The sequence below is a fragment of the Anser anser genome, assembly GCF_964211835.1.
Source record: "Anser anser genome assembly, chromosome: 1".
NCBI lineage: Eukaryota > Metazoa > Chordata > Aves > Anseriformes > Anatidae > Anser > Anser anser.
Genome location: NC_139720.1, coordinates 102,907,262 through 102,920,715, shown reverse-complemented (window position 1 = coordinate 102,920,715; position 13,454 = coordinate 102,907,262). Strand labels below are relative to the sequence as shown.

At 41.2% G+C, this 13,454-nt stretch overlaps 1 protein-coding gene across 9 annotated transcripts in view; it reads left to right on the top strand.

Moving 5' to 3' along the window:
• Positions 1–13,454, top strand: part of EPHB6 (EPH receptor B6) — a 91,860-nt gene that overhangs the window by 48,643 nt on the left and 29,763 nt on the right. For 8 of the 9 annotated variants that reach the window (XM_083827668.1, XM_083827670.1, XM_083827672.1 and 5 more), the window contains 2 exons: positions 2,921–3,076; positions 7,073–7,411. In XM_083827668.1, the coding sequence (XP_083683794.1) occupies positions 2,921–3,076; positions 7,073–7,411 (495 nt within the window). The remainder of the gene's footprint in view (positions 1–2,920; positions 3,077–7,072; positions 7,412–13,454) is intronic. The other variant, XM_083827675.1, reaches the window with a different exon arrangement.

The window sequence follows — 13,454 nt, the reverse complement described above, 5'->3', positions numbered from 1 at the left end:
GAGCAGGCGGGACCAGAGTGATCTGACCAGACATTTTAATTTGCCTATGTTCAAGAGAAATCACAGAATCATGGAATGGCTGAGCTTAGAAAAGGCCTCTGGAGGTCATCATATCTAATCCCCCTGCGCAAGCAGTTTGATGCAAGAAAATATGGATGAGAATTACTTGTAAGAAAAAAACAAACAAACAAAAACCACAATAACATTCATGTTCAGTTTAGCATTCTCAAATTTGAAATAAATACAGAAGACCCAAGAAAATCGTAAATATTTATTTACCATTTATTTATAATGTTGAATGAGAACTTCCCATTGGTAATGCTCATAGTGTCAGTACAGATGTACTTGCCAAGAAATGTGAAAATTATACTCTACATCTGTGACTGTTAGCAGAGTCTTAAACTGAATAAATGAATGAAGGGGATACACTTCATAAAGTGGAAAAATCTTATTTCCTTTTTATTTTTTCTCATAGGAGCATAGGGACAGAACTTTCTGTATGAAAATAATTTGACTTTCTGCTGGATAAAAGTCTGAAGGCAAAGGCACTTGCTCTTTTCACAGAATCACAGAATGGCCAAGGTTGGAAGGGACCTCTGAAGACCATCAAGTCCAACCCCCCTGCCGAGCAGGATCAGCTAGAGCATGTTGCGCGGGATGGCATCCAGGCAGGTTTTGAATATCTCCAGAAAAGGAGACTCCGCAACCTCTCTGGGCAACCTGTTCCAGTGCTCTGTCACCCTCACAGTAAAGAAGTGCCCCCTCATATTCAGCTGGAACCTCCTGTCCTTCAGTTTGTGCCTGTTGCCTCTCGTCCTGTTGCTGGGCACAACTGAAAAGAGACCGGCTCCATCCTCTCAACACCCTCCCCTCAGATATTTATATACATGAATGAGGTCTCCCCTCAATCTTCTCTTTCCCAGGCTAAATTGGCCCAGTTCTTTCAGCATGTCCTCGTACGACAGATGCTCCAGTCCTCTAATCATCTTAACAGCCTTCCTTTGAACTCACTCCAGTAGTTCTATGTCTCTCTTGTACTGGGGAGCTCAGAACTGGACACAATACTACAGGTGTGGCCTCAACAGGGCTGAGCAGACTTACCATCATATGCAAAATTGCAATCTCTTCTTCTCCCTTTCATTCTATATTGCAATGTATTACCCACTGAATGTTGTCATTTTTCATGTGTTGGGAAGATTCAGTGTCCTCCTATCCCAATGCTATGGTTCAGCATTATTGAAGTCCCTGTTATGGTCTGACTGTTCCAGGACTTAACATTCTGTCACAATACACGTGGAGGTTATTCTGCAGCCAGAAGACTTCCAACAGAGAAGATGAAGTAATATGAGACTTAAAGCTGACAGGACTCCATAGATATTGTATATTGGCTGTTATGTCCAGAATGTGGCTGTAACCTTTTCAGCTTTGTTAAGATTTGCATCTCCACAGGCCCAAAGTATACATCAGAAATTCCCAAACAGACTTGGAGAACCCAAAGCAAAGGGAATTGGACACAAATAAGAAGGACAGATAAGCAAGCTATTTTGTTTTTCTGAAGTTGTTTATTTGTTAAGGAAGATGCATAAATGGCCACTCAACACTTATATGTGTTAGAAATAATTTCCAAATAATTGTTATAGGAGGTGGAAGTCTCCTTTCCTTTGTCATAGTAAGTAAGTACCAGATGGATTAATTCTTTAGCTTCTGGTGTGGTGTTCCATTTCAAAATATTCATTAAGATATCCTAACTTCATGTTAACATCTGCACACAATGTTCTTCTTTTACACAGTTCTTTGAAATATAATTTTTTTGCTATTCACGATCCTTTGGATTCTTCTCCTTATGGTAATCGCTAGGACAGTTCTTCTCTTGAAAGGAGAAAGCAGCATTACCATGTGTCTTCTGAAATCAAACATTCACTTGGGGTCTATCTGAAAGCTTCCCCTTCCCTGGAAATGTGCTTTATTGTGAAACCAACTAAACAAATGTCAGTCCATGAAAGGACATTCACCAGAGCTAGTTAGTCCGTTGCATGTAAAAATTCTGTCTATTTATATAGAAAAGCAGCTTTAGAAAACTTACGTAAAACCTGCATTAAAATTACAAAACCTCTATCCTACTACTTCAGTGCAAGATCCAAGCACCTTCTGCTATGTTATTCAGCACAGCATCTTTGGTGAACCTAGAATGTATTATACTCCCATATTGTTAACCTTTTTTTTTTCTTTATTTTTCTTTCCCTGAATATTGGATTTCCCCCCTTGTTTCAGCTTTTTCCACAGGCATGGTCCTATGCATTTGCAGATTAAACTTGACTAGTTTAAGAAGCTTCTATCCATTACTGGGAAGTGTCCAGACCTACAGAAATACAATTAGGACTGAATATCTTTTTTCTGGCTCTTCATTTTGATGCAAAATCAAAAAATCATGGTATCTTACATTCCTTTAAGCAATTAAACTGTCTAAGGCAGCATAAAAAAAATCCGTTTTTGTGGCTGTGTTGGGTGGGGGAAAGGAGGTGCGGATGGTCATGGCTATTTCCAGACAGATCTCATGACTGTGCACTTTGGCTTCTCCAATGCTAATGCTCTTTGGGTGAGTAAGGAGAAGACAATTATTTCAGATGGCCAAAGCTGTCTCTGGACTGATTCTCTTTCATCTGACAATGAATCAATTTAAGTACCTATTGTGTAGAATAAAATAAACTAGTTTGAAATTGTGACTTTAACAACGCATGCTCCAGCCCAGAGCTGGTATTGTCTGTATAGCCATGAAGCAAGGAAACCTGCAGTAGATAATCTGTGTAACAAATTCTTCCAACAGTAGCAGAATGAATTAAATGTAAATAAGATTGCATTGTTTTTGGAATCTGAAATAATGAGTTTCCTGCTGTTGACTGTCTCGTTTTCCTCCCCTTAGCCTGTCCCCTTGGTTCCTTTAAAGTGTCTGTGGGAGACGACCCTTGCCATCTCTGCCCTGCCCACAGCCATGCTCCGCTGCCAGGTTCCAGTGAATGTGTGTGTCAGAACCACTTCTACCGATCTGCTTCTGACAATTCTGATGCTCCCTGCACTGGTAAGTATTTGAATGGAGTGTTTGAATGCAGGCAGAAGGACAGTTAATGAGGGAAAATTTGCCTGAATGATTCACGGGAGTTCCAAATCATCTCTTTTCATGACCAATTGACCATACTGTAGATGTGAAGACCATATTTACTATGTAGAATTCAAATTGTACTTATGGAAAGGATTAATTTTCTCATTGGCTTACCTCATCAGTTATAACTTTTCACAGTCAATGATTATGAACATTAATAGTTCAAGCAAGTAATTAACCCCAGAAAATGAAGTAGGGTTAATGATGAGCACTCAAAATCTAATTTAAATAATACATAAAGAGTCACTCATGAATTTTTTCGAAGTGACAAGGAATGAATTCACGTCCTAAAGCAACTTACAGTCACTCTACATCTGTGAAGTTAAACACTCAGAAATTAGGAAATGTGTTTTGTTTTGTTTTCTGTAATCCCTTGCTTTGTACACTGCACAGAATCCATCTTCAACAACATCAAGCAATCTTAACTTCACAGGCATTTTTTTCCTGAGCAGTTATATATCCTTTGCACTGGTTGCAATAAGAACCCTCAGGGAAAACTAGTATGTGATTATGCTATTAAATACTATACCACAATACAAATTGCTTCATCTTGTCACGAATACATATTTTAACCAGTCTTTTGTGTGCAGTTTTCTGGCATATTCTGGGGGAATAAGAGTCCACAGGAAGATACAGCTAGTGGAGATATTCAAAAAGTATAATCCTTTCCATTGATAATAGTAAACAGACAAAAGGCTTTGTCTATAGGTTTCATAGATGTTTGCTGATGATAAGGGTATAGTGAGAATGAGGATTCGTGGATTTCACTGAAGCCTTTGGAGGGAAGTGCCCTGTAAATCACGTTTCCCTTACCCCTCCCTGCTACAGAGCTCAATATCTATATCCCTGCCTTTTCTGTCTTTGTCTCCATAGAATCATAGAATCATTAAGGATGGAAAAGACCTCCAAGATCATCCAGTCCAACCATACCTCTACCACCAATGTCACCCACTAAGCCATGTCCCTAAGCACCACATCCAGCCTTTCCTTAAACATTCCCAGGGATGGTGACTTCACCACCTCCCTGAGCAACCTATTCCAATGCTGAGCTACTCTTTCTGAGAAGAAATTTCTCCTAATTTCCAACCTGAACCTCCCCTGGCACAACTACAGGTCATTCCCTCTAGTCCTATCGCTAGTTATCTGTGAGAAGAGGCTGATTCCCAGCTCCCCACAGCTTCCTTTCAGGTAGTTGTAGAGAGCAATAAGGTCACCACCGAGCCTCCTCTTCTCCACACTAAACAACCCCGGTTGCTTCAGCTGCTCCTCATAGGACTTGTGTTTCAGGCCCTTTTCCAGCTTCATAGCCCTTCTCTTGACACGCTGTATGGCCTCGATGTCTTTCTTGTAGTGAGGGACCCAAAACTGAAGACAGTACTCGAGGTGCGGCCTCACCAGAGCAGAGCACAGGCGGACAATCACCTCCCTAATCCTGCTGGCTACACTATTCCAATAGAAGCCAGGATGCTATTGGCCTTATTGGCCACCTGGGCACACTGTCAGCTCATGTTCAGGTGAGCATTGACTAGCACCCCCAGATCCCTTTCCTCTGCACAGTTTTCCAGCCACTCTGCACCAAGCCTGTAGCATTGCATGGGGTTGTTGTGGCCAAAGTGCAGGACCCAGCACTTAGCCATGTTGAACCTCATCCCACTGGCCTCTGCCCATGTATCTAACCTCTCCAGGTCCCTCTGCAGGGCCTTCCTATCCTCCAGCAGATTGACACTTCCCCCCAACTTGGTGTTGTCTGCAAACTTACTGAGGGTGTGCTCAATTCCCTCATCCAAATCATCAATGAAGATATTAAAGAGGATGGACCCCAACACCGTCCCCTGGGGAACACCATTGGCGACCGGTCACCAGCTGGATTTCACTCCGTCCACCACTACTCTCTGGACCTGGCTGTACAGTCAGTTTTTAACCCAGAGAAGAGTGTACCAGTCCAAACCACAGGCTGCCAGCTTCTCCAGGAGAATACTATGGGAGACTGTGTCAAAGGCGTTGCTGAAGTCTAGGTAGACTATGTCAACAGCCTTTCCCTCATCCACCAGGTGGGTTACCTGGTCATAGAAGGAGATGAGGTTGGTCAGGCAGGACTTGCCTTTCATGAAACCATGCTGACCAGGACTGATCCCCCGGTGATCCCGCTTATTCTGTGTGATTGCATTCAAGATGACCTGTTCCATCACCTTTCCTGGCACCGAGGTCAGGCTGACAGGCCTGTAGTTCCACGGCTCCTCCGTACGGCCCTTCTTTTAAATGGGCATCACATTATCAAGACTTCAGTCATCCGGGACCTCTCCACTGATAGACTGCTGATAGATGATGGAAAGCGGCTTGGCAATCACATCCACCAGCTCCCTCAGCACCCTCAGGTGGATCCCATCTGGCCCCATGGACTTGCGACAGTCCAGGTGGAGCAGCAGGTCTCAACTGTTTCAACCTGAACTGTGGGGGGTCTCTTCTGCTCCCCATCCCAGACTTCCAGGTTGTGAGGCTGAGTACTCCCAAAGATAAGTGATCTGGCTAGTGAAGACAGATATAAAAAAGGCATTAAGATCCTCAGCCTTTTCCTTATCTGTAGTAGTCATGTTCCCCCTACGTCCAGTGTAGGATGGAGATTCTCCTTGGATGTCCTCCTACCATTATTATATTTGCAAAAACACTTTTTGTTATCCTTAACCATAGTGGCTAAGTTGAGCCTGTTCTGGGCTTTAGCCTTTCGGATTTTCTTTCTGCATACTCTGGCAACGTCCTTGTACTCTCCCCGAGTTGCCTGCCTCGTCTTTCCAGAATATGTCCAGGAAGTTAACGTTCCCCATGAGAACAAGTGCTGGTGATTGCGCAACTTCACCAGTTGCTTGTAGAATGCCTCATCCATTTCTTCATCCTGGTTTGGCGGTCTATAACAGACCCCCACCAGGATGTCCGCCTTGTTGACCATCCCCCTGATCCTTATCCATAGGGACTCTATATTATCATTCACAACCCTGAGTTCAACAACATTGAAACACTCTGTAATATAGAGAGCCACACCACCACCGTACTCATGGTCACTGGCACTCCCCAGGGGCTGCCTTTGTACAACAGAGGAGGGGTGCTCTTGGCTACCTTGAGGGGCCTGGATGTAGGGAACCCCCTGCACACCGCGACCCCCTGCTCCGTTGCAGAACGTGTCTGCCCTGGAGCCGATCACCTTGGTGATCGCCTCGGTGATCACATCATCTTCATGCCTAAGTTGAACAGTGCAACTCTGCTACTTATTTCTACCTTTCTGAGCTTTTCACTGTCTAGCTTCCAATGTCTTGTCCCATTCTTATCCCCATGTAATCTTCTCACCCTCTGCATTTTCTGCCTTCTCTTCACTGTCTCTGACAGGGCAAGTGGCAAATGCACAGAATGAGCTGTTTTTTCTGCTGCCAGATTTTATTCCTGATGCCTGGCTTGTAGCAGGAATAACTGTAGGGTAAGTGGGGTTCAGCTCCCGCAACTGATGGAACAGTCTAACTAGGGTCTGGGAGAATTCAGAGGTATTAGGTGCCAAAGGAGAGATCTAGAGGTCTCATTAGACAAATCTTTATTAAGGTGCAAAACTCAGTATTTCAAAGGCTTGGAGGTTTCTTAAACACTGGCTATTCTTTTAGGGAAAAATGAAAGTCACACTCTTGAAACAAAGACCTTTCTTGTCAATTTTGTGTCCCTAAAATGTGTTAGTGTGGCTGCTCCAGCGTGTATGTGTATATGATGTAGCAAAGAATATGTTTTTCTTAACCTTGTACAGAGAAACAGCTAGAGAAGAGAAAGAAGAAGAAAAAGTAACTTGTTCTTCTGTTTTTCCCCCCTTCTTTGTCTTCTTCACTCCTCCACTTCTTCTCATTCTTTCATAGAATTTTTATCTTTCATTCTGTCTTCTAGGTGTTCCCTCTGCTCCCCGTGACCTTAGCTATGAAATTGTTGGCTCCAACGTTCTCCTGACCTGGCGCCTTCCCAAGGATCTGGGTGGCCGCAAGGATGTTTTCTTCAATGTCATCTGCAAAGTTTGTCCAACAGGTTCTCCAGGACCCTGTGTGCGCTGTGGAGACAGTGTACAATTTGAACCACGCCAAATGGGCCTGACAGAAAGTCGTGTGCAGGTCTCCAACCTGCTGGCCCGTGTGCAGTACACCTTTGAGATCCAGGCTGTCAACTTGGTGACTGAGTTGAGTTCAGAAGCACCCCATTATGCCACCATCAATGTTAGCACCAGCCAGTCAGGTGAGGAACCCCTTCTATCTGAGAACCAAAATTTCCATGTCTGTCTCTCATTTGATTTGCTTTTATGTTTTACATCCTGAAGCTTTCTGTGTTGTGCCTGCTTTTTATCTTAACGTGCCAGTTCCATGATTTCACGTCTGCCCTTCTCTTTCTTGCTTTCTGTTGAGTGGGCTTTCCTTTCTTTCCTCTTGGCAGAAAATAATGAGTTTATCAGCTGATGTACTTGTACATGGAGAGGAGTTGTTGAGGCAGAATCTGCCCTGGAGAATATAGCAATGGGAGATGTAGCTCTGTGGCTCAGAGAAAGCATGTAGCTTCATTGTGCAAGATGGGAGACACGATCAGGGCTTGATGCAGATTTTCTGAGCATTAGCTTGCCACAGCAGCTCTTAGAGAGCATTTCTTAATTTTTTTTCATCTTCTCTACACCTTCTCTACATCCTACTCTTCTCCATTTCATCTTCTTATACTTTTATAGAGTATTTCTAGCATTTTTCACCTCTTCACTTTTCTTTTTTGTCTATGTTCTGAGTTACTCTGCTTTTCCACCTTCTGTTGTTCCTGTACACCACCTTCCATTTCCCTCATTTCAGTTCTGTTTCATTAAAGGATAAAGAAGTTTGACAGGAACTAAATCACCTTGCATTCCAGCTTGTCCTCAGATATCAAAGGGGCTGGGGGCATTTGGGCTTAGATTCTGAGTGATGCCCAATTTGGCACTATAAGTCCAGTCACATTCCGTATATTGAATTACCATGATCCTGGCTGCACAAATAGTGCGATAGACCTTCAGTTGAGTAGATTAATGACCGGTGAAGTTTATTGAAGCAACAGGAGCACAGGTTCTTTGGGTTCTAAGATTCTATTATAATGAGATTATAATGAGCAAAGTTCACCTAGAGGACATGATTTTGACAAAAAATGGAAAACAACTGGCTCTGGGCTGGCTATGCACTTTATCAGTTCCATAGTACCATGAAGTTCCTCATCCCTGTGGTGATATCACAGAGCCTGGACACAGTGTCTCCACTCTGCTCCACCCTCCATGTGATTTCTTTTAGAGACAGAACACCAAGCTCCCCTCTTGTTGCTAATATCTAAGGCTGCAGGTTGTGTTGCCAAGGGGACTATCACGGAACAGGTCCTTTGCATATCTACTATATCTCACCTTGGAAGTTTCCTCAACGCCATACCTTCCTTTAAGATGTGCACATACCTTTAGTCTCAATAAGTCACTTCCAGCAATTATTCTACAACTTCATACTCAAAAAAAGTAGTTTTGTGTTTCATCAAATCTGTTCACCTTTTGCATTCCTGCTTATTAAAGTAAGGAGGTAGAAAATTGACAGATAGGCACTGTCTAAAGATGAAGATACAGATAAAGAATAAAGATAGGCACTGTATAACAAGAAAGAATATACATAATAATATTTACTCATCACCTAAATACACATGACCCTGGGATAGCACATGTTAATACCATGTAGCTGAGTGAGTCATAAATGAATATGAAAACTACAGTTCTTAAAGTTCTTAGGGAGATTTTAAACTGAATTTTGACAAAGGATCCAGAAACAATCTCCATAGCTATTTTATTGGAGCTGCTCTAGGTTCTTCTACATGTTTTGTGTTTACTTGTACTTTGTTACTGCCTTTTTAACCTTGCTGTTTTGATAAATGGTCTTGAAATATTTTTCTTCTGTCAATAGGAAAGAAAGATTTTTTTGTCTTTTACATGGCAGAATTTTTTAAATGTCTTGCAGTTTTCACAAAAGTGTTGTGATCCTTGTAGCTAGGACCTAAGTCAGAAGGATGACTAGGAACTAAAGTACTAATAGTATGTGTGGGCAGTCAGAAGAAAGGGAGAGATAAAAGGATTGTAGAGAAGGTCAGACTGATTGATAGAATACAGAAGATTTATATATGGAAGAAAAGAAAGAATAGAATCAAGTAAATTCTGTATTTCTGTAAATATCCTGTACACGGACTGACTTACAGAAGCAGCTGGAGAGAACTACATGCATATGGTTCTGCTAAATGTCAACAGTGAGAGATTGGGCATGTGTTCTTCTTTATAAGCATGTAAAAGCATGTATGGAGAGGAGTTTTATACAGCTTGGTTAAGAGGATATAATGAGGAGCAATGTGGTAAGGAGGAGAAAAAGGGGGAACAATTTGAACTGAGTGACAGAAAATGTCTGTAAACATTTAGAGAAGTGTAACTGTTAAATAAAACCATAATTAGATTCCACACTGAAGATGCAGAGACCCCTGCAAAAACAGTAAAGCTCAAAAGAAATGCTGCAGGGTTGGATGTGAAATTGTGATCTTGGTTAAATCACGTCTTTTGATTTCTGTTTCTTCTTTGCTATGGAAAGTAAGGGAGCATATACACACGCCAACAACTTCCTACTGCTAGCAAATGCCAGTGGTTTAACAAAGTCTGTTTCTTCCCTTCGAACCATTCATTACCTGAAAGACATTGAGCATGTATATGATAGGATACCTAGTCCCCTTAGGAGTCTGGCTGCAAGTGGGTGGTCAATTTTTGTTTACAGTAAAAGATATGGCTTGGTAATTCATATGGTAATTTCAGGCAGATCCTTTGGCTTCTGCTGCAGATAGGCAGGTGTTCTATTAACACCCTGAACAATTCATTTTCTTCATGCTTCTTATGTATGACTTCTTCATCTATTTCTGGGGTAATTTAATTGAGCAACTTCTTTCCCCTCCTGCCTAGAGTCAGCCAATCTGCTCTCTTCTGGTTTTGTTTGACTTTTCAGACCGCTCCTATTCCTCTAGGTGTCTCTTAGTGTGTCTAAGCATGTTAGGTTTCTTGGATGTCTCTCTCCAAGGTGAGTTTCTTGTGCATTGAAGCAGTCTTCAATGACAGGAGGCCAGAGTTCTGAAACAGCATTGTCTAAGGGAAGGCTTGCTTTTGTGTTTGCATTTTTTTTTCTTGCTCTTCCATGAGATCGCTAGGAGTGTGCTTGAGATGAGCCACCCTCAATTCACAGTGACAGCTCATATTAACAAGGCCCTGCTTTCTCTGTCATGCAGCCTTTTCTCATCCCTGCCCCCTCCCTTCAATCCCCTCAGGAGCTTTTCAGCTTTAGGTTATTTTTGTCGTTATTATTATTTTAACAATTATTATTGCACAAACAAAGATGAACATTTCAGGTCCTTAATGTTCTCGAAGAGACAAGGAGGGACAGAAGGGCATGAAGGGTGAAAGAAAGCAAATTGGAGAAAGATGGCCATATCATAAATTTGGTTTCTATTAAATTAAAGGTGGCAAAAGAAAGACCCTTCAGTGCTGGCAGCTTCTGAATGTTGTACTTAATCACACAGCAGTCAGAGTTCTCTGTGTTCTTTCATTTGCTGATCCAAAAAATACACTTCCCCACACTCTGCCTCTTTGTTAGAGATACCTTAGGCAATATTATGCCCTGGAATAGTTATTTTCTCGCCTCCCCTCCCCTCCCCTCCCCTTCCCTCCCCTCCCCTCCCCTCCCCTCCTCTTCTTCTCTCTTTCTATTTATTTCTTTTTTTTCTTTATTTCTTCTTTTCTTGTCTTTTTCCCTGCTACCTATTTGCTCTTCGTTTTTGTCTCCAAAACACTGTTGATCTAAGACTCTCCTTATCCCTAACAGTCTGCTAACCCTGATTCAAAGTATGATAGAATCCTCTAGTTACACAATCACATTTTCAGTGATGGTCTGATTATGATGTTCCTACTCTTCAGTGACTATGTTTTTCAAGATAGAATAACAAGGGCTGGCATATTCCTTAATATAAGATTTCATTTTTTAAATAAGTCAACCTTTTATAGCAAAAGTTACCTGAAAACTGTTTGGATAGTAATAATATGACATATTCACTGAGGCAAGTTACCAGAAGGAAAAAACTATCCCACAGGTGAGACAAGAGAAAAGGGAATTACTTTCAGCTCATGTGTTAAGTGCTGAGGGTGAATAGTTACAGAAGGGTCAGGATATGTGGAAAGATGTTAGGAGGCCATTACGGATAGCACAAACTGCATGAAGAAAGGCTATTATGAAATTGCTTTTTGGAAAAGGAGAACTTGACAAAGAGAAACCACAGAACTTAAAAGCCAATCACCTTATTATTCAAAAATCAAAAATAAATAAATAAATAAATCACATCTTCAAGTATATTCATCATGGTAAACAACTGCTTCATCTCATGCCTCAGGACAGAAGTCAGTTTTTCATTTAAAGGACTGTGAAAAAAAAAATACTCTGTGCACAGCTGTAACTGCCTGTCCATTTTTTCCTTATACCTTCAACTGAGGCATGTAATAATGTCTGTTGCCAGAGCTATACTGTTCTGAACCTATTCATTCAGGCAGTTGTTGCATTTCTAGCAAAAAGATGAAGGGACAAAGACAGCAGAGACTCAAATGTTGTCCCTGAAGACTTTTAAAAGCAAGTAGAATTTTTGATGAAATATGGACATTATAAGAGCTAACAGATATATGAGGATAAAGGTGATGTGATGAGGCTGCCATGTACCTGTGAAAAGATAGGTAGCAGCCTTCTGCAAGAGCTGGATTCAGAGCAGTGGGACCTGGAAATATCAAAAATGTGTAGAACTGCTTAAGTAAAAGCTAGAGAGTCTGAAGGTTTGTGTAAGAAGTTGCATGGGGAAAAGGACAGTTAGGGGTAATGCAAGGAAATTTCAGAGGACCCAACAGAAGATTTTACAGTGGAGAGGAGGAAAGACTTAAACTCCAAGTATTATGTTTTTGAGTTTACAAGGGCAAATGGATGAGTTGATCAGGAAAATTTGCTTGAAGTTGTCTGCTTTTCCAAAGAGATATGGAAGAGTGCTGTAGACAAAAAAATAAATACTATTGTGTTTTGCCAGGCTAAAACAAACAGGTAAAGCAAATGATATATGAGCTCTGTGTTCATCATCCACTGAATGAATTACACTAACTCCCAAAGTAACGTTGTTTATTTATGATCCTAATTGCCAACCTTGAGCACTCATGTTCCCTAAGAATTCAACTCTATTGTCTTCCTCTTCTATAGGAAAAATAGTCTTGAAATATTTTTTTTTTGACATTTGTCAACTTTGTTGTCTTCAGCAGATTTGGCCAGGTGTGACTGGGATTTAATTCTCTGCAGCATAAGCAGGGAATGAATGTGCTTGTTTTCACATTGCAGGTTTCAGCAACTCTTTCAATGAAGATGGAAGCTTTCTGAGAAGGTAGAAGTAGGAGGTCCATATGTCACATGGCACCTTGTGATATAAAGGAAAATTCTCTGTATATTAGGCACAAGTGGAACCCATTTATAAGAAATAGTAATAATACAGGTACAGGTGGTGAAAATAACTAACCAATTTGCCTTTCTAAAGCACTCTTTGTACACAGGAATTTTAGTACAAGGTTATGACAGAAGACAACCCGAGATACTTTTTCAGGATTTTCAGATATTTTAGAGAAAGGGTCAGAACTCAACTGAAGTCTGTGGAAAAGACAGGGCATTTTCAAAAGAAAGAGAAGATATTAAAGACATGAAGAAAGTGATTTCTATTCTGTGTTCAGACATCTTCCTTGAAGATTATAAATGAGATGGGGTGTGGAACAAAGCTTGGGTTTAATGCCATTTGCTGAGAATATGAGGATAGTAGGATACCTGAAGAAGTAAAGGAGGAGAAACGACAATATGAGAATGGTAGATTTGGGGCTTGCATTACAGAAGAAGGCATAGCTGAGGGTGAGTTTAATTGTTTTTTAATGATTTCTATAAAATCTGTAGACCTCTGACCTTTTGTTTGGATTTATTTTTTCAGTAGCTAAGTTTTGTGATCCCACTCAGTGTTAAAGTAGCTCCTAGGCAATAAAGATATCCTGATTCCTGTTTTCCAAAAGCCATGTCTGTCAGGCCTACAGGAAGGTAGCATTTGTGTATGATGTGTACTGATAGCTAAGGAATCTCTTCATAAAATCTTTTATCATTGTATCTTCGGTATACCTTGATAAAACAAGCAAATGCATCATAAGCACTATTTA